Source organism: Peromyscus maniculatus, chromosome 8 (genome assembly GCF_049852395.1).
Source record: "Peromyscus maniculatus bairdii isolate BWxNUB_F1_BW_parent chromosome 8, HU_Pman_BW_mat_3.1, whole genome shotgun sequence".
NCBI classification, from domain to species: Eukaryota; Metazoa; Chordata; class Mammalia; order Rodentia; family Cricetidae; genus Peromyscus; species Peromyscus maniculatus.
In genome coordinates, this window is record NC_134859.1 from 85959340 (window position 1) to 85984551 (window position 25212).

At 40.7% G+C, this 25212-nt stretch overlaps 1 protein-coding gene across 6 annotated transcripts in view; it reads right to left on the reverse strand.

Moving 5' to 3' along the window:
- Positions 1 to 2996: 2996 nt before the first annotated feature.
- The window catches only part of Top2a (DNA topoisomerase II alpha), a 34092-nt gene continuing 11876 nt past the window's right edge, over positions 2997 to 25212 (reverse strand). For 3 of the 6 annotated variants that reach the window (XM_006971813.4, XM_042282770.2, XM_076543340.1), the window contains exons 12-35: positions 22901 to 23058; positions 22325 to 22450; positions 21874 to 21984; positions 21634 to 21739; positions 21429 to 21538; positions 21099 to 21191; positions 19855 to 19969; positions 19634 to 19755; positions 19008 to 19156; positions 15698 to 15929; positions 15404 to 15538; positions 15084 to 15284; positions 14438 to 14633; positions 11858 to 11949; positions 11469 to 11621; positions 11258 to 11341; positions 9485 to 9667; positions 8172 to 8262; positions 6950 to 7102; positions 5965 to 6088; positions 5799 to 5842; positions 5338 to 5472; positions 4242 to 4441; positions 2997 to 4002 (exon numbers count right to left, since the gene is read on the reverse strand). In XM_006971813.4, the coding sequence (XP_006971875.1) occupies positions 3874 to 4002; positions 4242 to 4441; positions 5338 to 5472; positions 5799 to 5842; positions 5965 to 6088; positions 6950 to 7102; positions 8172 to 8262; positions 9485 to 9667; positions 11258 to 11341; positions 11469 to 11621; positions 11858 to 11949; positions 14438 to 14633; positions 15084 to 15284; positions 15404 to 15538; positions 15698 to 15929; positions 19008 to 19156; positions 19634 to 19755; positions 19855 to 19969; positions 21099 to 21191; positions 21429 to 21538; positions 21634 to 21739; positions 21874 to 21984; positions 22325 to 22450; positions 22901 to 23058 (3242 nt within the window). In that variant the 3' untranslated portion in view covers positions 2997 to 3873. Of the gene's footprint in view, positions 4003 to 4241; positions 4442 to 5337; positions 5476 to 5798; positions 5843 to 5964; positions 6089 to 6949; positions 7103 to 8171; positions 8263 to 9484; positions 9668 to 11257; positions 11342 to 11468; positions 11622 to 11857; positions 11950 to 14437; positions 14634 to 15083; positions 15285 to 15403; positions 15539 to 15697; positions 15930 to 19007; positions 19157 to 19633; positions 19756 to 19854; positions 19970 to 21098; positions 21192 to 21428; positions 21539 to 21633; positions 21740 to 21873; positions 21985 to 22324; positions 22451 to 22900; positions 23059 to 25212 lie in introns of all 6 variants that reach the window. The other 3 variants (XM_076543337.1, XM_076543338.1, XM_076543339.1) reach the window with 1 other exon arrangement.

Consider the following 25212-nt stretch of genomic DNA (forward strand, 5'->3'; position numbering starts at 1 on the left):
AGTTCTGGACAGCAGAGCCATGGTTGGGCCCCGAGGTTGTTTGAAGAGCATGTTAGCAAAGGCTTTGTCCCAGGCGGACATGGTGGCCCATGCCTGAGGTATGAAGATCAAAGCCAATCTGGGCTAAAAAGCAGAAGCCCATCTCAACAAACAAGAAGCCAGCTCGTTTTCAGTTCCTGAGCATGTGATCAGTTCTCAAGTCTCTCTCCAGCCCCAGAATGCTGTTAAAAGTGTGGGCATGGAGGTGGGAGGCAGAGCAGTGGGTCTCTGTGAGTCTGAGGACAGCCTGGTCTACAGAGAGAGTTCCAGGACAGCTAAGGCTACACAACACAGTGAAACCCTGTCTTGGGAAAAAACCCTCCCCATCCCCCAAAGTGTTTCTGAGCCCCACAGTTCTAGGGTGTGCTCAACACTGTGGTTTCTCTTTAAAAAACAAAAACTGTTTACGCGTATGGGTGTGTTGCCTGTATGTCTGTGTACCTTGTTTGAGCAGTGCTGGCGGAGGCCAGAAGGCATCAGATCCCCTGGAAGTGGAGAACTGGGGTCCTGTGGAAGAGAACAGTAAGCCATCCCTCCAGCCCCCAAACTCGGTATTTCTAAGAGACTCCTAGGTGATGCTGTGACTACTGGTCTAAGCCCCACGCACTGAGGAGGTTTCCAGAAGGTAAATACATTATGCTGGGTGTGGTGTTGCTTGTTTGTAATCCCAGCCTTAGGGAGGTAGAAGAAGGAGGGTCAGGAGTTCAAGTTCATCGCTAGCTACTGTGTTTGCTAGTTTGTCAATTTAACACGAGCTAGGAAGAGGGAACCTCAACTGCCTGTAGGCAAGTCTGTGGGCGTGTTTTTTTTTTTTTTTTTTTTTTTTAAATTAATGAATGATATGGGAGGGTCCAGCCAACTATGAGCGGTGCCATCCCTGAGAAGGGGCTCCTTTGTGGTATAAAAAAGGTAGCTGAATGTGGGCGTAAGAGCAAATCAGTTAGCAGAGTTCCTCCATCGTCTCTGCTTCAGTTCCTGCCTCCAGGTCCCTGCCTTGTCTTCCTTCAGTGATGACTGTGATCAGGAAACCAAACAAGGGCTGGGATACACTTTTTTCCACCCTGCCACCTCCATTGGGATACGTTTCTTTGCGTGTGTGTATGTGTGTTTCTTTCTTTCTTTCTTTCTTTTTTTCAGAGCTGAGGACCTAACCCAGAGCAAGTGCTCTACCAATGAGTTAAATCCCCAACCCCGGATACATTTCTAAACGTTTTCTTTTTATTCTTTTAATGATTTGTATGTGTTGAGGGGAGTATGTCCAGGAGTGCAGGGATCCCAGGAGGCCAGAGGTGTTGGGAATTGAACGGGTCTCTGTAAGAGTTTAAACTCTTTTTTTTTTTTTTTTTTTTTTTTTTTTTTGGATTTTCGAGACAGGGTTTCTCTGTGTAGCTTTGCGCCTTTCCTGGAGCTCACTTGGTAGCCCAGGCTGGCCTCGAACTCACAGAGATCCGCCTGGCTCTGCCTCCCGAGTGCTGGGATTAAAGGCGTGCGCCACCACCGCCCGGCAAGAGTTTAAACTCTTAACTGCTGTACTCTCTCTCTACTTTAGAACCCGTTTTTGTTGTTGTTCGTCTATTTTTGAGATGGGTTAGACTCAGAGCCTCTTGGCACTGCCGACTAGGTGCTAGGATCACAGGCATCCACCACCACACCTAGCTCTTGCTCAGACAGTTTACCTAAGTGGAATTACTAAGAAAGTGTTACATATTGGATAGGTCCAAATAGCTCATCTATCACTGTTTTTGTTTGCTTTTGGTGTGCACGTTATATGCATGTGTTAGGGTGGGGGCATTCACCTGTACGGAGGTTAGAGGTGGTCAGGCTTTACTGGCCATCTCGGCCCACTGGAAACACATTTTCTTATCTTTTGATATTAAATATTTAGTCTTGGGTGGATTGGTAGCTTTGGTGCAATACCCAGAACACACACACCAGGCTCTGGGCATGAAAAATAAAACTCAAGGTTAAGAAAAGAATTGGCTTTATCATTTTTCTAAACAGATTTACCAGTATCTCCAATAGAATTTTATTTATTCTATCAAGTAGTTGACTAAGCTATCAAAATGGCTAAAGTGGGCATCTCTTTAAGATACATGATTTTTTTTTTTTTTTTTTTTTTTTGAGACAGGGTCTCATGTATCCCAGGCTGGTCTGGTGAATGCCTTTAATCCCAGCACTCAGGTGGCAGAGGCAGGCAGGAAGATCTCTGTGAGTTCAAGGCCAGCCTGGTCTACATACTAAATTCTAGGACAGCCAGGGCTACACAAAGAAACACTGTCTCAAAAAACAAAACAAAACAAAACCAAAAAGCTCAAACTTAACAGAGAATGGCCTTGAACTCCAGACCCTCTTGCTTCTACCTCCCTTGTGCTGGGATTACAGGCAGATGCTACCATACCATATTTACATGGTGTTAGGGACTGAATCCAGGGTCTCGTGCACTTTCAGCAAGCACCCTACCAATGGAACTATATCCCTAGCATGATACATGCATTTTTATAATTAACTACCTCAGTGCGGAGGACATGGACAACTCAGCAGCCATGTATAAGATTCTAAGTAAAAGTGGACCAAGCTGGGGGGGCGGGGGGGGGGGGGGGGGCGGCGGTGCACGCCTTTAGTCCCATGATCTCTGGAGGCAAAGGCAGGTGGATCTCTGTGAGTTTGAGGGCAGCCTGGTCTACAGATCAAGTTACAGGTCAGCCAGGGTTACATAAGAAACCCTGTTTTGAAAAACCAAAAACCAAACCAAACCAAACAAAAAACCCAGAACAACAACAACAACAACAACAAAAACTGGATCCAACTACGTCGCACTGCCACTCTTGGATCCTTCACCCTGCCAAAGACTGTCAGTTTTGGCAGAACATGGCTGCAACAGTCCTAAAAGGGAAGTGAAGAAGCTGTATTTGCCTGGAGAGGATGTAATGTGGGTTAAGATAAGAAGAATAAATGGCTTACAATGTTTAGAACATTTATTAAAGTACAAAACTGGTGGAATTAAACTGAATAGAAAGACATATTAAATATTTACAAAGAACATTGACAACAGCACTTAAGTAACATATACAATGGCATAGAGAGGTCTCGGCATTCACAAGCTGGAATTCTGGAGACTTGCACTGGACCACACTTCACGACTGAGCATGCAGATGTAAGCCTGAGCTGCTCTGCCTCCTCCCTGTGACTTCATGTTTAAGAGGCATCAACAGGAAAGTCAGGATGCCATGTGACTGGTCTAACTTTCTTCTCCCTGCTACTTGTGCTGAGGTCATGGAGACATGGTCAAGGTGACTTTCTCCAGCCTCTGATGATGTTTAAAAGGGTATGAGTAATTCCTCATGGCTTAAACAAAAATGCATCAAGGTTGAGCAGCGTACCTGCACTAGAACTATCCAGTTCCATGTGATGGACCTCTTACCTATACAACACAAACAGAAACACTCATATCCAGTGGAAACAGGAAAAGAGGCAAGGGGGCACTTTTGAAAACATACTCATTTTAGCTTAATATATGATCAATAAATTCTGTTAGGCCGAAGTGACCATATAATTATGTGGAATTCAAAAGAATTTCAAGCAAGATTTTAGAGACCAAAGAAATAGACACAAAACATAGACAAGTCAGAGAAGAAACCATGTCATAAGATGGTTGGTCACCATTGAGACAGTATGTAGAGTACAAAGTTAAAGGCCACATGGGTCCTACTCACTAGAATAGTCTTAGAAAAGTCTTCCCCAAACTAAATTCAGAGGGGGTTAGGGAAGAACTTCAAGTAACTTTAAAACTAACCGGGCTCAGTAAAACCATTCCTAAAACAATCCCCTCACACATCAGAAAAGGTCATCCTCATCCGACTCCTCCAGGTACTTAATAGGCTTCCTTGCTCGTCCAGATTTTGCTCGAGGAGCCACAGTCTCATCTAAGTCCACATGGAAATCCTGAGTCTCTCCCTTGAGTTTCTAAAAAGAGAAGATCCAAGTAATTTGCATATGGTTAATGCACTAGGGTCATTCCCCACTGCTCCAGAGTACTCCACCATCTCCTACTAAGTAGTAAGAAAAAGGTCCAAAGCAACTGTCTCACTGACTGACAGATTTAACTCTCCTACAGCTAAATTATACCAGTAATGAATTCTGAGGTTTAAATTTACTACCTTAAAAATATAAAGTCTCAGGGCAAAAGGATTAAGAAGCAATACCTTGCTCGTGGCAGCTTTGGAAACTACTTTCTCAAAATCAGAGTCTGAATCATCAGAAGAAGACTGCTTCCTTTTTCGGGTGCTCTTGGCTTTGGCAGGATCAGGCTTTTCAGGGCCATGAACACTCAAGGTTGAATCGGATTTGGTTGCCTTTGGTGCAGCTCTCTTTTTGGTACCAGCAGTGGAGGTAGAAGACTGGCCTGTAAGTCAATATGGGTACTGGTTATAACCACTCTTTGGTGAGTTTTCTCATAGCGAACTCTCTTGACCATCATCTTCTTTTTTGAGACAAGGTCTCTCAATGGCCTGGAGGTCCTAATTAAGCTGGACTGGCCAGCAAGAAAGCCCCAGGGACATATACCACTTACACCCGGTTTATGCTGGTCTGGGGATTGATTTCAAGGCTTATATATTCTAGGCCAGCAATCTACCAACTGGCTACATTCCCAGCCTTGATTTCTAAGTTATCTTACATGGATTACTTCCAACTGCTTATAAATTCTTTCCTTATGTCATAGAAATGAGGTAGATAATGTTTGGAATCTGAGTAATGTACTGATTTTAAACTATTTTTTGTTTTATTATTATTATTTGTTTATTTACTTATTTTTGTTTGTTTGTTTGTTTTGAGAGAGTTTCTCTGTGTAGTTTTGGTGCCTGTCCTGGATCTTGCTCTGTAGGCCAGGCTGGCCTCGAACTCACAAAGATCCTCTTGGTTCTGCCTCCCGAGTGCTGGGATTAAAAGTGTGTGCCACTATCACCCAGCTATTTATTTTTATTTATGTGCATTGATGTCTTGCCTTCATGAAGGCATTGGATTCCCTGGAACTGGACTTACAGACAGTTGTGAGCTGCCATGTGGGTGGCTGAGAATTGGACCCGGGTCCTTTGGAAGAACAGCCAGTGCTCTTAAGCATGGAGCCATCTCTCCAGACCCTACTTTCTATTTTTTACTTGATAATAAAGATGTAAAAGACACCACTCCCATTAGGATACCGCTAATTTCATCAATAGATATTTTCAGAATAAAAATTAACACTGATTTGGAAAAGCTGGTTAACCCTGGTAGTCAACCTTCTAACAGACTCAGGCTTACTTTTGGTCACTGTCTTCTTCGCTGCCGCAGTCTGTTTGGAAGACAGCTTTAACTGTTCCTTTTCAGCTGGGACGTCAGCGGCAGGAGGGCTTGGAGAAGCTGGCACACTGTCCTGAACATCACTTTCAAGGTCAGCTACTCCAAACAGGAAGGGAAATGGTCATAACAACATTAAAAAATTCCGCCTACTGCTCTGTCCCTGACATGTATTCCCATTTTAACTACCTGTCTTAGAATATCTTAAATACTCTTAGCTGAATTTTAAATTTTTAGTTTTTGGGGGACAGCACTTTGCTATATAATACAGGTTGGCCTTGAACTTGTAATCCTCGACAACAGGTGTATGCTTGTTTATGTGGGTGCTGTGGACTGAACTCAGGTCCACACATTTGCTTAGCACACACTTTACTGAGACATCTCCCAGTCTCCCGAGAACCCAGTCACTTTACTTCAATACACACCAGACGTGGTACTCTTCTGTGTCTTCAGTGTCTTTGTCCTATTTCTAAAAAAGAACACAGAGAAGGTGTCCTGAAAACCAGTTCTATACGTGTCAAACAGATCAGCAAACACAACAACACTATTATAATAGCCATGATCAAAGTCTGTGTTAGATACAATTCTTACTTTGGGGGAATTTTGGTCTTAGGTGGACTAGTATCTAATGGGAAAAAATCTTCATCTTCATCCTTTTCCTCAAACCCTGAGAAGTCTTCATCTGAATCCAAATCCACTGTGAATTTGGCTTTTGCTGTTAGGAACCAAAGAGGATACAGACATTAAAACATAGGATGACTAACATTTCATTTATTTTTTAACTTTTTTGGTTTTTCAAGATAGGGTTTCTCTGTATAACAGTCCTGGCTATCCTGGAACTCACTCTGTAGCCCAGGCTGGCTCACAGAGATCGAACTCACAGAGATCCACCTGCCTCTGCCTCTCAAGTGCTGGGATTAAAGGCATGTGCTGCTACCACCACCCAGCCATTTTGTTTTTTTAAATTTGTATTTTGTGTGTGTGTACTTGTGTATTACCATAGCACTAATTTTCTTTTATATGCATGAGTGTTTTGCCTGCATGTATATTTGTATACTACGTGCATGCCTGATTCCTGTGAAGGCCAGAAGAGGGAGTTAGATCCCCTGGAACTGGAGCTACGGTCTGTAGTGAGCTGCCACATGGGTGCTGGGAATTGAACCCAGGTCCTCTGGAAGAGCAGCCAGTGCTCCTAACCACTATGCCATCCCTCCAGCTTGACTTAATATTTTATGAATATATATAAGCTTCAGTTTAACTACATTTTTTTTCTTCTGGTTTTTCAAGACAGAGTTTCTCTGTGTAACTCTGGCTGTCTTGGAACCCGAGCTCTGTAGACCAGACTGGCCTCAAACTCACAGAGATCTACCTGCCTCTGCCTCCTGAGTGCTGGGACTAAAGCTGAGCACCACCACCGCCCACCTCAGCTTCAGTTTAATATTCTAAAAGATGCTTCAATTTTTCAAAATTTGACTCACTGTTCTAACAGGCAGTCATTTTTGGAACTAAGTACCCTGCAGTTCATTGGCCATTCAAATCTTACAGCACAGCTAGCATGTTCTGTGTTTTTCCTTACTTGCAGCTCTTCTTGGATCTTTTTCTCGTGGAGGGACATCAAAATTACTTTCATTACTGCTCATATCTGATTCAGAATCAGACCAGGGGTTTCTCTTCTTCCCTTTTTTGATGGGCTTAAATGGCAATGTAGTTTGCTTCTTTGCCATGGTATCTACAAAAGAGATAGGGATTTATACTTTAAAAAAAGTTTTATATTATTACATTTATTTGTGTGTATGTATGTGTGTGAGAGTGCACTTGAGTGAAGGTCAGACCAACAACTTATGGGAACTGACTCTCTCCTTCTGCCATATGGGTTCTTGGGATCAAACTCAAGTTGTCAGTCTTGGTGGCAAGCTCCTATACATGCTAAGCCATCTCACTGGCCCAGAAATTAACTATGTTGATATACTGGTTTCTTCATTACTATCTACATACTATAATGGTGCTAAGGGTACAATAATGAGTAGAAACACACATTTTCTGTTCCTATAGAGTACAGAGTTTGGTCATTTAATCCCATAAATAAATGTTTTTATAGTAAATAATGTGATACAAATGACCAACCATTAAAGTTCCTTAAGAACTAGATGCCTGAGCTGAGATCTCAGATCTAGATGGTCACTAGGAGTTAATTAATTCCTGTATAGTCAGCTCTGATTCTTCATGTCATCCATGCTTGCTCACACAGATTATAAGGGCAGTCTCAGGCATTATAATGTTTTTTTTTTGTTTTTTTTTTTAAGATTTATTTATTTATTATGTATAGTGTTCTGCCTGCATGTATGCCTTCAGGCCAGAAGAAGGCACCAGATCTCATTACAGATGGTTGTGAGCCACCATGTGGTTGCTGGGAATTGAACTCAGGACCTTTGGAAGAACAAGCAGTGCTCTTAACCTCCGAGCCATCTCTCCAGCCCCCTATAATACTTTTAATGCTTATGAATTTGCTCTCACATATCCCTTTTGTAGGCTGTTGAAACCAAGGAAAAACAAGATAAACAAGGTGGAGGGGAGGATGGACTACTTTAGATTCCAACTAAGGGAATTCAACTCACTAACTCAATGATAAGAGTCTCTTCTAAAATAAATCAAATAAAGACAACATAAGGTTCAAATATAATTCACATACAAACCTTCCTTTACAATACTTAATTCAGCTCTACAAAAATACTGAATATCTATGTAGAATATATTAACAACAATCTAGAGTTTGTAACATCTTGCCTAACATGTGATACCTGGCTCTTTCTTCTGCTTCTTTGCTAGTCTCTGTTTTAGGCCTCCTAGTTCCAGACCATCCTCAGCAGGCGTGCCCTCAGCGTTTTCACTCTGAAAGAAAGCAACATGTAAGAACCAACAAATCCCAGGACAAAAACACTCAACTTCTCAGTGTTTGGAAGAATAAAGTCAAACATTCATAGACATAGATAGATACAGACACAAATACAGTGAAAGAATATATTTTTCTTTTATATTTTATATTTCTATTATATATCTAAAATCTTAACCAAAACCCAAAGAAAAATATAGGGCAGTGGTGGTGTGTGTGCACCTTTAATCCCAGCCCTTGGGAGGCAGACGCAGGTGGATCTCTGTGAGTTCAATAACAGCCTGGTCTACAGAGTGAGATCCAGAACAGCCAGAGCTACATAGTGAGACTCTAGCTGGGAAAAAAAAAAAATAAAACAAACAAGTCTAAAATCAAGAGCTGGAGAGATGACTCAGTGGTTAAGAGTACTGGCTACTCTTCCAGAGGTCCAGGGTTCAATTCCCAGCACCCACATGGAGGGTCACAACGGTCTATAACTCCAGTTCCAGGAGACCCAATGTCTTCTGGTTTCTATGGGCACTGCATGCATGTGGTGCAGACACACATACATGCAGGCAAAACATCCACAGACATAAAATACTAAAGGAGATCCAAATAAAGGTATAGTTAAGATCTTTAATACTTCAGTATTTAAAAATACTGGGTGCTTGAGAAAGGAAAGCTCACTAGATACAGGATAAATTCCAAAAAAATAGGTTTAATAGCACTGACTGCTCTTCCAGAGGTCCTGAGTTCAATTCCCAGCAACCCTATGGTAGCTCACAACCACCTAATGAGATTTGGTGCCCTCTTTTAGTGTGCATGCATGCATGCAGGTAGAATATTGTATATATAATAAATAAATAAATCTTAAAAAAAAAAAAAGAAACTTAGATAAAATTTGTTCCACTGAAAAAAATGTATTACACGCCGGGCGGTGGTGGCGCACGCCTTTAATCCCAGCACTCGGGAGGCAGAGCCGGGCGGATCTCTGTGAGTTCAAGGCCAGCCTGGGCTACCAAGTGAGCTCCAGGAAAGGCACAAAGCTACACAGAGAAACCCTGTCTCGAAAGAAAAAAAAAAAAAAAAAAAAAAAAAAAAAAAAAAGTATTACACTATTTATGGTCAGAGGTCAGAGGTCAGAGGGCAGCTTGCATAGGTCAGTTCTCCTCTTCCACCATGTGAACTGAACACTGACCTAATCTGTTCCATTTCTAAAGAGAAATTTGCTTGAGGTATTACCTTAATCTTCTTCCTAATTTTCTTCTCTGCCTCTGCTTTCATCTCCATGGTGACATGGGGAATGACTCTCTTTCCCCCGGGAGAAGGCAAGACTTCCGACACTTGTCCTTTCTTCCCCTTGGCTTTCCCCCCCTTTCCAGGAAGTCCTACTTGCTCGTCCTGTTTCTCCTTGGCTTCGACAACCTATGAAAGGAAGTAGGAGAACAAAGTTGTAGATGAAGACAACATGACACCTAAAGGCAGTTCTTAAACAACTTTAAGATTTACAACTTAAGATAAATCTTGATCAGCCTTAGTGATGGTACCACGTGGCTGCCTTTGGGAGGGCAGAGACAGAAGAAATAGGTGCCTATGACAAATGTCATCACTTAATCTTCTGAAGACAAGGAGGAAACCGTGCTATAGGATAAACTATGCATAGACATAGTTGTAGTATCAAGAAACTAAGGATTGCTAAGGAGATTGAAGTAACAAAGGAGATTCTGAAACCGAGTGGCCACCTCTAAGAGTGAGTTAACTCTAGCACTTTCTTCTGTAAAAGTATGAATTTTAGTCTATTTCTTGCCATCATTTACTTTATGCTAACTAGAATTTACTAATTTACTGTTCCTGTCCTTCTCTCTTTAAAGACATATTATCATTACTGCATGTGTGTGCATGTGTTTGCCACAGTCAGCATGTAGAACCCAGGGAACCCCTTTGTGGAGTGGGTTCTCTCTTCCCCCCACCTAGTTCTGGGGCTTGAACTCGGGGTGCCAGGCTTGTGCAGCAAGTGCTTCCCCTGCGGAGCCATCCTGGCTGCCCTCTCTGCTTCTGTTTCCTTGTGCAGGATGATGGCCTCCATGTCCCTGTGAACGAGGATGACCTTCAACACATCTTCCTCTCAAACTCTAGAATTACAGGCATGTGAACCACGCTCTGCTTAGTATGTTCTTTTTTGTTTGTTTGTTTTTTTGAGACAGGGTTGGCCTGGAACTCACAGAGATCTGCCTGTCTCTGCCTCCTGAGTGCTGGGATTAAAGGCGTGCACCACCACCGCCTGGCTTATGTGAGTGTGTTCTATTTTATGTTACTATTTTTTGAAGTGCTACCCATAGAGGGCAAAACTTCGCACATGTATGGCAAGTGCTCTACAATTGTATGGTATTCCTAGTACTTGGATTTTGACAGGATCTTACAACATATATAGTTTAAGCTGGCCTTGAACACGTTGGGTAGCCCAGGCTGGCTTCAAACTTGTGATGTTCCTGCCTTAGTCTGAGATTACAGGTTTATTGTCTATATGGCTACTATATCCAGCCTTTTCATTATTTTGGATGTCTTCCTCCTCCTCCAATATTTATTTCTTCTTTTATCAAATGTGAAGTTTCTTGATAAAAAGGCTGGCTGCTTGAGCTGGACAGATGGTTCAGTGATTAGGAGACCTCACTGCTCTTGCTGAGGATGAATTCAGTTCTCAGAACCCAGATTGGGTGACTCACAACTGCCTGTAACTACAGCTCCAGGGGATTGGCACCTTGGGCCTTTGTGCACCTGCACTTACCCACACCCCCTTCCAACACACACACACACACACATAAGAAAAATAAATGCCAGCAGATCTCTGTGAGTTTGAGGCCAGCCTGGACTACAGAGTGAGTTCCAGGACAGGCACCAAAACTACACAGAGAAACTCTGTCTTGAAAAACAAAACAAACAAAACAAAACAAAACAAAAGAAGAAAAGGTATGTTGCTGGTCTCTAAGTATTAATATAGCCTTTATAAACACATACCTCCAGTTCTTCAATGAAAACAGCCAGATCTTCCTTCCACAAATCTGATGGACTCTTTTTCTTTAATGTGTTGAGCTCTTGTTCCTTCATAAGATTACCAAAAAATTGAGATAGTAAATATGTACAAATAGTATTTTTAAACAGAACACAGTTTATTTCCCCCCATCAGAACAATATTAACATCGGTCATCCTATTGTATCTGTAACTCACCTTTTCATTTCTCTGTTTGCACAGCTCATCTTTCTTTTCCTTGGTCAGATACCACAGGGGCATATCAAGAAGGTAGTTGAAAGTTGGTCCAGATTCTGGTACGGAGTCACTGTTTTCATTGTCACTTTCTTCATTTTCTTCTTCGTCTGGAACCTAAGGGATGAGTTAAAATGTAGAACATGAAATACAAACATACAGGGTCCTTGATTATTTTTTTTTTTTTACTTGTGACCTCTAGAAATGCAAGAAAACAGATTTTACATTTTTTAATTAAAGTTTTCCCACTTTCATTCTATGTGTATGGCTGTTCTGCTTGCATGTGTGTCATAGCCATAAATAAATAGAATAAACACATTCAGAGCTTAGCCAGTGGCTAACAAAGGATTTACCTTTTGCTGAGCTTCTTTCCAGGCCTTCACAGGATCGGAGTCATATCCTCTCTGAATTAGAACTTTAATTAACTCTTTTTTAGGTTTATTTTCTATTAAAAAGAGAGATAGAGATAGAGATAAGCTTGGAGCAAAATTTTAGAAAAAGGATGAGGTGTTTCTTCATTAAGTCAAAAGATTAAACAGGAAATTCCGAGCCAGGCAGTGGTACACACCTTTAATCCCATACTCAGGAGGCAAAGGCAGGCGGAGCTATGAGCGGAGCCTGGTGTACAATGCGAGTTCCAGGACAGCCAGGGCTACACAGAGAAACCCTGTCTAGAAAAATCAGAAACCAAAACCAAACAAACACAAACCCACAAAACTGGAAATTCAACTGTCTATATTTTGCCTACATTTCTGTCCAGATCATAGCCAAATTTCTGTGAACCAGGACAAAGTTGAATTTTGGGGACATTGAGACTATAGGGAGGCTGAAATCTATGTAACTCTCAAAAGGACAGAAAAGAGTCAAAGCCTCCACTTCTGAAGAGCCTGTGACTCAATTATGGTCTCTGGCTTTTATTTCAATGTGTCACTGGTCTAGGCTTTAGCAATCTGTTCAAAGCTTGATGCTCTTAATCATAGTACCATACAATGTACTCTTTCAGTATCTGCTCTAGTCAAATCCGGTTTGAGGGACAGTCAAAGTCACTAGCAATATAATTTTGGAGTACCACTCTTTATCACTTAACTTGACAATGGTTACATGTTTGCCTTTTTTTTTTTTTTTTTTTTCTGAGACAGTGTTTCTCCATGTAGCCCTGGCTATCCTGGAACTAGATCTGTAGACCAAGCTGGCCTTGAACTCAGAGATGTGTCTGTTTTTGTCTCCCGAAAAAACAGATTCAAGGTGTGTGGTACCACTGCCCAGTCTAGGTTTTATTTATTTATTTTAAAGATTTACTTATTCATTTATTATGTACACAGTATTCTGTCTGCATATATGCCTGCATACCAGAAGAGGGCACCAGATCTCATTACAGATGGTTGTGAGCCACCATGTGGTTGCTGGGATTTAAACTCAGGATCTCTTGAAGAACAGCCAGTGCTCTTAACCTCTGTGCCATTTCTCCAGCACACCCCCAAGCCTAGGTTTTATATGTTTTACCTACATTTAGGTATGTGCACTACGTGTGTGCCTGGTGTCTGTGTAGGCCAGAAAAGGGCATCAGATCTCCTGGGACTGGATTTATGGATGGTACTGAACTACCATGTGGGTCCTGGGAACTGAACCTGGGTTCTTTGCAAGAGCAACAAGTGCTGTAACCACTTAGCTATCACTCCAATTCCTTAGATTACTTATTCAGACCCTTGGGGTTTTTGTTGTTGTTGTTGCTTCAAGACACGTTTTCTCTGTGTTGTTTTGGTGCCTGTCCTGGATCTCACTCTGTAGACCAGGCTGGCCTCACTTGAACTCATAGAGATCCACCTGCCCCTGCTTCCCGAGGGCTGGGATTAAAGGTGTGCACCACTGCCACCTGGCAGACCCTCGGTATTTATTCTGCAAGAAGATTGGGCCATCCTAGTATTTCCCAGTTCCAGTCAGCCAAATACAACCCTCCCTTTCTTTTTTTCATTCAAGTCATGTTTAGTATTCATTTTAGCCTTGTCTGAAACAATAGCATCTATGAAATAAGTTGGCTGATATGCTAGTGCTTTTAAGTAGGTATGAAAATAAACATTAACTGTTAAACTAAACATTTTTGAGTACTATGAGAAAGTTAGTCTTATCACCAGTAACTGGTACTATTATATTTTGGGACTTCCTATAATTTATTAATAATATTGCTGGCTTTCACCGGGTGGTAGTGCATGCTGTTACACAGAGAAACTCTGCCTTGAAAAACAAAAAACAACAACGAAAAATTGCTGGCTTTCTTAGTTGGTTAGGCTAGAATTGGGCTACATCTCTAAGCTTTGTTCTTATACCCAGCTTTAGTGAAGATACTTTTCTTTCTTTAAACTCTGCTAATTGCTTATGGAATTTCCAATAAAACAAAAATCCCTAAGAGTTGCCTCTTTTTCAGTATTCTTTTCTGACATTTACACCTTTCCTTCATTTTAAGATCAGATCAGTGTCTCTTCTTGTGATCAATTAGTTATACAAGGTCTTTTTCTCAGACAAGGTCCCATGTACTCCAGGCTGGTTTAAAATTCACTATGTAGCCAAGGATGGCCTTGATCCTCCTGCTTCCTGTCACCAGTGCTGGAATAACAGATGTGCACTACCATGGGAAGCTGATGCACTTGTTGGACCTAGGACCTTGTGGATGTCAGGAAGGCATTCTACACTCTGAGCTACACCCCAGCCCCACACAAGATCTTTTAATTCTCTAGTCTCATCCTGTCTAAACATTGAGTCTTGATTTCTTTAGATGCTCAGTCTGGGGGTGGGGGAGGGGTGAGACTAATACAGAGTACATGTTTAGCAAGTACAAGGCCCGAGATTTGAGCCCCAGTACCATTGCACCCCTACAAACAACAATAATCTAGGAAAAGCTATCCCACACTTTAACTATTTAGTAGATGTTTACATACCAATGATTATTTTGCCGTCTATTTTTTCTAATATAAAACGAGCTTGATTATTCAGTTTAGCAGATTCTGCACCAAGCATTCCCAGAAGCCATTCTTTTCTTAATCCATAATATTTAAGCCTGAGCTCAAAGAAGTCTTTCAGAATATCCAGCACAGTGTCATATTTCTTTAAGCAACCTACATGGTCAAAAAGCACCTGGAAAAGAAAAGATTCAAGAGATTCAAGCTATGAATCAATAAATTGGATAACCGATATGCCCTTTAAAAATCAATTATTAATTGAAAAAAAAGATATACATGGCTGTTTGCCTGTATGTTTGTATTGTAACATGTGCTTGCGTGCTATCCATGGGGGCCAGAAGAGGACCTTGAATGGCTCAGATGGAGTTACGCAGTTGCAAACTGCCATGTGGATGCTGAGAAGTGAACCCAGGTCCAATGAACAAGCACTAAGGGCTCTTAACTGCTGAACCACCTCTCCAGCCCCCTTCTTTTTGAGAAAGGGTCTGACTACATAGCCCAGGATAGCTTTGGAATTCATCATGATCCTCCTGTCTCTGTCTTTGGAGTGCTAGGATTACTAGGGGGGATCCATGCCTAACAATACTAGTTTTGAAAGATATATCTCTTACAAAATAAGACATACCATAGAGTTGCAAGTGAGACTAGTCTGCAGTTTGAAGACTTTGTGTAGTCCCACTCTCTCTGCCTCTGCCAATTTTTCTTCAGTCATCTTTATGACAAACCTCACAGTGGTATCTGTATGGTATTCCCTATAATCTGTTATAAGAGGGGGTGTCTTCTCAGTGCCATTCAACATGGGTTCTAGAACCTGTTCTTTGTAAGTCTAAAAACAAAACAAAACAAAACAAAACACAGTAATCCTTTTGTAAGGAGCCTCTTGAATAGTCAACAGCAACAATAACATTTTTCAATTGAAAAACCAAGGAATCAACAGTTACTTACCTGGGTCCATGTTCTGACGGGAAGCTCTGAGATTTCAATGGTTGTTGAATTCAGAATTGCTACTTCTCCATTAATCACGTACTGATTTGAAGCCAGTTCTTCGATAGTACCTTTGAAATTCTTGTAGCTTGGGAGCTAAATTAACAACAATGAAAAAGTTTTCTAATGTTAAATCACAAATGTGTTCAACAAACAAATCTAAAGTATGAAATAAATCTCAGATTTGTACACTGTATTGTAGAACGCACTCAACTGCGCCTGAGGAAAAACAAAGTTCCGACCCAGAACACTCACCATGGGCAGGGGCTCCTCTCCATCCAACAGTCGTCTGATATTATTCACCACCTCACGGACATCAAAGTTGGGGATTTTGCAGGACCACCCGGTACCAATTCCCTCAGCACCATTTATCAGCACCATGGGTATAATAGGAATGTACCATTCAGGCTCCACACGCTGGTTGTCATCATATAAAAACTTTAATGTGTGATCATCTTTTGGTGGAAATAGCAACCGAGTCAAAGGGCTAAAGAGAGCAAAGAATATCATTTAGTAAAATGGCCCTGGCACTTCTCACATTCAGTCGGGCATGGTGGCAAAGGCAGAGGCAGGAGGATCTATGTGCGTTCCAGGCCCATCAAGGAACATAGTCGGACCTTGCTCCAAACCCAAACAAAAACCTGTCAAGCTCATGATTTAGTACAGGTAGATAGATAATGAACATGTATTCTGTAGGGCAGAATGCTAAAAAGGAAAATTAATAGAGTGATTACTCAGGGCACAAAGAAATGACTGCGCAGTAACACATCTATAATCCTGGTACCTGGAGATGTAGTGAGAAAGGATTTTGAGTTTGAGGCTTACCTTGGATATATATTAAGACTGCTTCAAAAAACCCAAATCAAAACCATATCAAATAAAAAGAGTGTTGGGCTGGGCAGACAGCTCAATCTATATGCTAGCACAAGGACCTTAACCTTAGAACAACCCACATACAAATAATAAGTGGAGTAGCACTCAGTTATAACCCTAGTGCCAGGCAAGTGAAGACAGGCAGACTCCTTGGGGCTTGCCAGCTAGCCTGGCAAGTACTAGGTCAGTGAGAGGTGTCGCCTAAAAAACAAGAAAGGGGGTGGATGGCACCCAAGGTTGCCCACACGTGTATACACACACAGAAAAATGCTAAAGTGGGTAGAGTGTTACAAAAACCACAACAGAAAGTATGAAGATTCAAAGCATGAGGCACGTGCCTGTGGAAAGCTGATACAGGGATTACTTCAGGCCAGGAGTTAGCTCAACCTGGATAACATATAAGTTCCTATCTCTCTTTTCTCTCTCTCTTGGTGTATATATGTATGTACGTACGTACGTATGTATGTATGTATGTATGTATGTATGTATATAATATGTATATGTGTGTGGCGAGTGTTAATGTGGACATGTGGAAGTGTGAGGACAACTCTGGGTATCAATCCTTGCCTTCCACCATTGTGAGACAGGGTCTCCTGTTCTTTGCTACTGTGTATGCCAGGTTAGCTTTTTGACGTTGTCCCCCACAACATCAGCTTACAGGGATTCTCCTGCCTCCACCTTCCATTATGCCAACCAAGCACCAGATTACAGACATGTGCTACTACACCCAGCTTTATATGGGCAGCAAGCACTTTATTCATTGTGCCATCTCCTAAGTCCAACAGAGTCTATGTGGAACAGAGATGGTATGAAAAAGGATCAGAAGACATAGGGAGTCCAGGGCAGACAGCACACAAGGTCTGGGTGACTAAATTTACTCTGGGCAAGCAGCAGGAGTGAACCAGTGACCTATTGTTTAAAACTAATTGGTGCTATGAGGAAAGACAGTGAGACGAATGCTTACTATTTTTCCAAAGCAAAAATCATAAGACTTGCTAATGAATTAGATAAAATGTAAAGAAAAGAGTTAAGGGTGACTTCAAGACTTTTAGTCTAAAAAATGAGAAAGATAGCATGTTTTTTTGTAAAGACAACTACGGGATTAAAAAAAAAAAGACAGGCTGGAGAGATGGCTCAGCGGTTAAGAGCACTGGCTGCTCTTCCAGAGGTCCTGAGTTTAATTCCCAGCAACCACATGGCGGCTCACAACCATCTGTAATGAGATCTGGTGTCCTCTTCTGACCTGCAAGCATATATGTAGGCAGAACACTATATACATAATAAATAAATAAATCTTAAAAAAAAATAAAAAAATAAAAAAAAAAGACCTGCTGGGTGAATTGGGGCATGTCTTTAGTTCCAGTACTTGAGGATGCAGAGGCAGGTAGACCTCTGTGAGTTCAAGGCTAACTTGGTTTACATAGTGAGTTACTCAGGATAGCCAGAGTTACATAGTGAGACTTGGTCTCAAAAAATAAATATAGATAAATAAAAAAAAAAAAAATAAATGAACTACTGCTTTTTTTGGGGGGGTCATTTGTGTGTAGATGTATATGTATGCATGTAAATGTCAGAGGTCAACTTCGGGTGCCATTCCTCAGGAGCCAAGCACAAGTTTCTGGTTTTTGAGATAGCATCTCTCACCAATTTGAAGCTCCCTAATTAGACTAGGCTGGCTGGCTAGCAAACCTCCAGGAACCTGCCTGTCTTCACTTTTCCAGTGTTGGGATTACAAATGTGTGCCATTAGATCCCAATTAATAAAAAACAATAATTTCATGTGTACAGGTGTTTTCCTGCCAGGTATACCTGTGTGCCATGTGTATGGCTTGATGTCCAAGGAGGCCAGTAGAAGGCACTGGATCCCTTGGAACTGGAGTGACAGACATTGATGAAACAACATGTAGGTGCTGGAAACTGAACATCTTGGAAAAGCAGCAAACGCTCTTAACTGCTATGCCATCTCTCCAGCCCCTACACCTGACATTTTCTCCACACCTGCCCCGAGACAGGGATTCCCTGCCTAGCCCTGGCTGTCTTGGAATTCAGAGATCTGCCTGCCTTTGCTTCCCAAGTGCTGAGATTAAAGGCATGTGCCACTACTGCCCAGCTCCGACACTTTCTTAAAATTCTGAGTTGTGGGAAGGAACTCAGATCTACCCGTTTGTATAGCAGGCACTTTACTGACTAAGCTAGTCTCAGCCCAGGATTTGATTTTGGAAGAGGTGTGTGTGTACTGTTTTGGGTTGGGAGTGGCTTTTCTGAGATAGAGGCTCACTCTGTAAGTTGAGACTGGCAGTAAACTCATGAAGCTCCTCCTTCTGCAGGGATTACAGGCTTGTACCACTATGCCCAGCTCGAACTGGTTAGAACACTAATTAATGAGAGAGCAGTAAGACATAAAAGATCAGAATTTATTTGATTATTTGAGAAATGAGTGTAGATAGCAGAGTGATGAAGGAGTCCTTGGGGAGGCCAGTGTTTAGGGTGGGAAAGAGGACAGGAACATAGAACAAAGAAAGTGAACAAGCACAGATGCCCAGCCACTTCCAGGACAACGGTTGGTAACTGCTGAGTGGTGTTGCAAAGGTGAAGCGGAGGCTGGAAACTGACTGTTATAACACTGGATGTTTACTACTTCGGTTTCATAGGCTTCAAAACTGGTAACGTCAAGTCACCAAACGCAAACTCACCTGAGCATAGTAAAGATGTATCGAGGACTAGCTGAATCCTTGCCACCATGCAGCCTGGTACCAAACTGACCAATGGGTTGCAAGAGGTTCAAATTATTACTACCCACAAAATTCTGAGCCAAATTGATAATGGTCATCATCAGTGACATCTGTGGAGGGAAAAGAAAAATCATCAATCTGATCCAAAGATGAAAATAAATGTGGGCTGTGTGTGTGTGTTCATTATTACAACTAAGTCATATAATAGTTTTGTTAAGTTTTGAGGTTTAGATGTTTATACTGATGTTTTCAAGACAAATATATGGTAGAAGAGGTACCCAAACATAAGACTTTCTAGGTATCTAAATTTTGATATCAATTTAGTATGATACAGTCATACTAAATAAATAAATCTTAGTTAAAAATCTACGAACATAACTTTACCGACAAGTATCCTAATAGAAATGTTATTTCTAGAAAGTAACTTGGTTAAAAGGATAATCATATTTTTTAGTTTTGAAATATTTAACAAGATTTTATCTACTATGGATATAACAAATTACACTTGTACAAAATGTGTTTGGAGAACAACTTTCAGTTATTTCTGCTTTAAGGCATTCTGGAACTGTTCAAGATTGTGGGTTTACCTCACCATGATGATAAGAGGACATTTCTGCCACTGACCCAGCTAACTGGGCAACCTTCACTTCTCGCTTGTCATTCCGTTTGAAACAAGTAAACAGAACTTTTCTCTGACCTGGTTTCAAACCTTTAAAATGAAAGGACAGTCATTAGCATTTGCAGTTTAGCAATTTTTGAGCACAAATCACCTTTTATGATAAAAACAGACTAAGACATTGACACTTACCATCTACCATAGATGGGATAGATCTTTCATTATCAGAATTGGAGAACAGGATAAGTTCCTTGTTTATGAAGTCATTATAGGTCAGGTAAGTAGTGGTTTGTCCATACAAATAATCCTAAGGGATCAAAGACTGCATTAGACGATCTGGTTGAAAATAAAGTACTGGTATTAACAATGCTTAATCCAAAAATAAAAACAATCAGAGCTATCATTTATTCAATAATTCTTCAGTCCTTGAAAAAAGGATAGGTGAGCCAGGTAGTGGTGTGCACACCTTTAGTCCCAGAAGTAGGCAGATCTCTGTGAGTTTAAAGCCAGCCTGATCTACAGATAGAGTTCCAGGACAGGCAGGGTCACACACACAGAAACCCTGTCTCCAAAAACAACCAAAAAAGAACAATAGGTGTATGAGGCTGCTGCTAGAATAATAACATAGCAGTGTATAAAACATTCAACTTTTTTGGGGGAGGGGAGAAGTACTGAGAATTAAATTCCAGGCTTTCTATACACTCAATCTCAGCTTTTAATCCAGTCTTTAAAGTTTGGTTTTTTGAGACTCATTGTCTAGCCCAGCCTGGCCGCTTGTCACTGACTTCATACTACACAGAATGGCACAGACTTGTAGATGACTGACTCATCGCATAGTAACTGTTTACAATAGCCACATAACTTTAAGACTATACTGCCGGATGGTATTGATGCAAGCCTTTAATCCCAGCACTAAGGAGGAGCTATGAGTTCAAGGCCAGCCTGGTCTACAGAGTGAGTTCTAGGACAGCAAAGAATACACAGAGAAATACTGTCTCAAAACACCTCCTACCCCCAAAGACCATATTACTAGGTAAGAATTTTCTCAATGCCTTCATAATCTTAGAGGACCACTATTTTTTTTTAAAGATTTATTTATTTATTTATTTATTTATTTATTTATTTATTTATTTATTTATTTATACAGTGTTCTGTTTGCATGTGTCCCTTCAGGCCAGAAGAGGGCACCAGATCTCATTACAGATGGTTGTGAGTCACCACGTGGTTGCTGGGAATTAAACTCAGGACCTCTGGAAGTACAGCCAGTGCTCTTAACCTCTGAACCATCTCTCCAGCCCAAGGACCACTATTGTATACTATAGTTACTACATCAAACTTTTTACTGAAAATACTATTTAGCAATTTTAATTTGGTATAACATCAATTCTAAAGTCAGTTAAAGAGCATATAGTGTGGGATATATTTAAAATTCTTACCTCAGGAAGGCCAAGTAACTTCCGCTGTCTTCTGTCTTCCATGAAGTGAGTTAACCATTCCTTTCGATCATCGACCTGTTTCTTACTAAAGGCCTATAGATGAGAAGGTGGGAAAGATGTCACTGGTGCTTACTGGTTCCAAAGATCTTTTCTATACAACAAAACATCAAAAGTTCTGGTTTTTTAAATATCTGGTCCTGTCAGTGGGATATGCTTACCAGAAACATTTCATAAAACACTCTTCTGTGGAAATTAAACAGCTGTAATCTGACCAGCTTAGTGGTGACTTCTGAAAGCAGAATGTACATGTACAGTATGATTCAAACTTACCAGACTGATTGCAGCATCATCTTCAGGCCCAGAGTATTTGAATTGAATACGATGTCTTTTCATATCTGCAAAATATTCCTTAGCTTCCTTTGATGTGCTGGTGCCCAAACCTATAGAAGTGAACAAAACAGGTAAGTTACCCCATATAGCCTTATAAAAAACACATAACAAAACTGAGAATTTCTATGTGGGTTTTATCACAAACCTTTGTAATATTTGACTTTCCATTTTTTATGATTTGGAGTAGAACTCTTCCATTCTTCAAACTCAGGGAGACTATAGAAAGCCATTTCTTGCTTGTTTTTAGACACCTATGATAAAAAGCACATCTCTATGGCTTTGAACATTGTAGGCTCCTCATATAACATTACATATCCAGAGTTACAGGTACACCCAGTATTAAGCACGGGCCTTAGAGTCTTTTTACATTCCAGAACGTGCATACCTTTACAATGGGAGTAATAAATTCCTCTAAAAAGCGATGTCTCAGAAGAGAGGGCCAGTTGTGATGGATAAAATTGATCAGCAAGCCTTTGATATGGGAACCATCTTGGTCCTAGAGATATTTGAAAAGCCAAAGCACAAAGAACTGTTTAGAAATAAAATTATGACTGATTTGGCAATTTTTCAAAAATTCTATACAAATTTAAAAAAGCCTATTCAAAAGTAAATTTATTTATCTTGTACAAGTGATTTACTATGATGTCAGCATATCTGATTGGATGTTCATTAGCGATAATGAGTAAAGCTCTTTTATGGCAGGTAGTAATGTAACAGGAAGACCTGCTTAGTGAGGTACAGTGTAGGTGCTTATAGTTCTAGCCACTCTGTGGGCTGCTGAAGGTGCATAGCTGAGCCCACACATTTGATATGTTTAAAAATCTAAAAAAACTGACCTGATCTGTCATAATCATTATCTTTCCATATCGAAGAGTTTTCAATGAATCTTCATCTTCATAGTTTTTCTTGTACTGAAGACCCACAATCTTGATGATATTGTTAATTTCAGCATTTTCCATGATCTGAAACACAGTGGAAAAGAACAAAGAACATAATTTCATATGTTGCTTGAGTGGTTGTGAGCCTCAGTATTTTGAATTATGACTTACACTTTGATAAATCAGATCTATTAAGATAAAACTTCAACGTATCCAAACTCCCATTTCTCATTCTCTCTTTCTGTGTGTATATGTGTATGTTAGTAGGGATTGAAACCGGGGCTATGTACGTGCCAAGCACACTCAATTTGTTCAACTAACAGTCTACAATATGTTTTCAGATGTCCAATGAGTGAAGGCACGAAACACAAGTGTGGAGTCCTGCATTATAAACCAGACTAGATCCCACCCTCCCCACAGCACTTTTGGAGTGCTGGTGACTAAACACGGGTTATGCACACCAGACAAGTGCTGCACTACTGAGTTACACTCTACTGGCCCGAGTCTAATTTCAACACTAGTATGATAGCCTACCTGTTTATGCGAAGCTTCTCGCACATTGAGTATTTTTCCTCTAAGAGGAAATACCCCATATTTGTCTCTTCCCACTACACCAAGGCCTGAAACTGCCAGAGTTTTGGCTGAGTCTCCCTCAGTCAGGATAAGTGTACATTCAGTGGAGTTTCGACTCCCTAAAATAAAAATATACAAATTAATTTTAGTACATTTAACTCAATCAATCTCAAATATATTGATTTAGACATACTGCCAATAGCCTGCAATAAAGCAAAATAATTTATAACAAATTATCTTAGGAGTAAAGTGGCCCCAACAATTATATACGTGTATGAATGTTTTGCCTGCACGTATGTATGTACACCACAGAGGTCAGAAGAGGGTGTTGGAGCCCTGAACTAGAGTTATGGATAATTATGGGCCAACCGGTGGGTGTTGGACCCCTGAACCTGGGTCCTCTGCAAGAACAACAAGTACTCTTAACTGACCAAATCTCCAATGCTGCTTCCCATACACATATTTTTTTTCCAGTTAAGGTTCATAGTAAATTAATACAGTAGTCTACCTTATCTATGGTTTTACTTGGAAAAAATTATTTCTATTATTTTGAATTATGTGTCTGTATGGATTTATGTGTATGTGAGTCCAGGAGCCTCAGAAGCCATAGGCATTGGACTGCCTGGCACTGGAGTTCCAGGCAGTTGTGAGCCATCCGACATGAGTTCTGGGAACCTAACTTGGGTCTTATATAAGAGCAGTACAGGGATTTCACTGCTGATCCAACTGTCTAGGCGCCATGGATTTTCTAATTTCCAAATTTTCAATTAACAATAGCCTGAGAATACTAAGTAGAAAATTCAAGCCGAATTATGACAGCTCATGCCTGTAATCCTAGCACTTTAGAGAATGAGATAAGAAAATCATGAGTTCAAGACCAGCCTGGGTTACATAACACAATTATGTCTCAAAAATAAACTAAAATAGGGCCAGCTAGATAGCACCTGCCTCCAAACCTGACAATCTAGGATGCACATGGCAGAAAGAGAGAAACCACTTTTGTAAGTTGTCCTCTGACCTCCAAACATGTGCTGTAGCACACATAAAAATTAAATCAATATTTTTTAAAGATTTATTTATCTTATGTATATGAGTGCTCTATCTGCATATACAACTTTATGTCAGAAGAGGGTATCTGATCCCACTATAGATGGTTGTGAGCCACCATGTGGTTGCTGGGAATGAAACTCGGGACCTCTGAAGAGCAGCCAGTACTCTTTAACTGCTTAGCCATCTCTCCAGACCCTAAATAAATATTTTTTTAGGTTCAAGAAATAAACAATTCCCTGGCAGTGGTGGTGCATGCTTTTAATCCCGCACTTGGGAGGCAGAGGCAGGCTGATCTCTGTGAGTTCCAGGACAGCCATGACTGTTACACAGAGAAACCCTATTTCAAGAAACCAAAAAAAAAAAAAAAAAAAAGAAATAAACAATTCATTAGTTTTGTCTGATGTAAAATGTCATGTAATCCTACCTGGGACATCAATCATTACTTTATTCAAAGTGCTCATAAACTATTTGTCTGTTAGTCATTTAGTAGCTTTCTCAGTTATCAGATCATCTGTCTTGAATGCAAACTCAGATAATCATTATGTAGTAAAGAAATAAAACATCACAATGCTTATACTGTTTATCTCTCTCATTATATAGCTATGGTTGGCCTAGAACTCACTATATAGGCCAGGCTGGCCTTGAACACAGAAATTTGCCTGACTGTGCTAGAGATAAAAACATGTCTGAGCCGGGTAGTGGTGGCGCACGCCTTTAATCCCGCACTTGGGAGGCAGAGGCAGGTGGATCTCTGAGTTCGAGTCCATCCTGGTCTACAGAGTGGGATCCAGGACAGACACCAAAACTACACAGAGAAACCCTGTCTGGGGAAGGGGGGGGAACATGTCTGAACTTATTAACATCTTTTATGACATAACATTTCCTAGAACCTTCATAGGGAGAATGTAGTACAATAAGACATAGTTATTATAGTACACATCACTTTAACTGTTGTACCAGCTATTCTCACTATGCTTTTATCATTAAGTATCATAAGTATAAGAGAAACAAAGCATAATAGAGGGGTTTTTTTTTTTTTTTTTTTTTTTTTTTTTTTTTAAGATTTATTATGTATGCAGTGTTCTGCTTGCATGCATGTGTACGCACCAGAAGAGGACCAGATCTCATTACAGGTGGTTGTGAGCCACCATGTGGTTGCTGGGAATTGAACTCAGGACCTCTGGAAGAGCTGTCAGTGCTCTTAACCTCTGAGCCATCTCTCC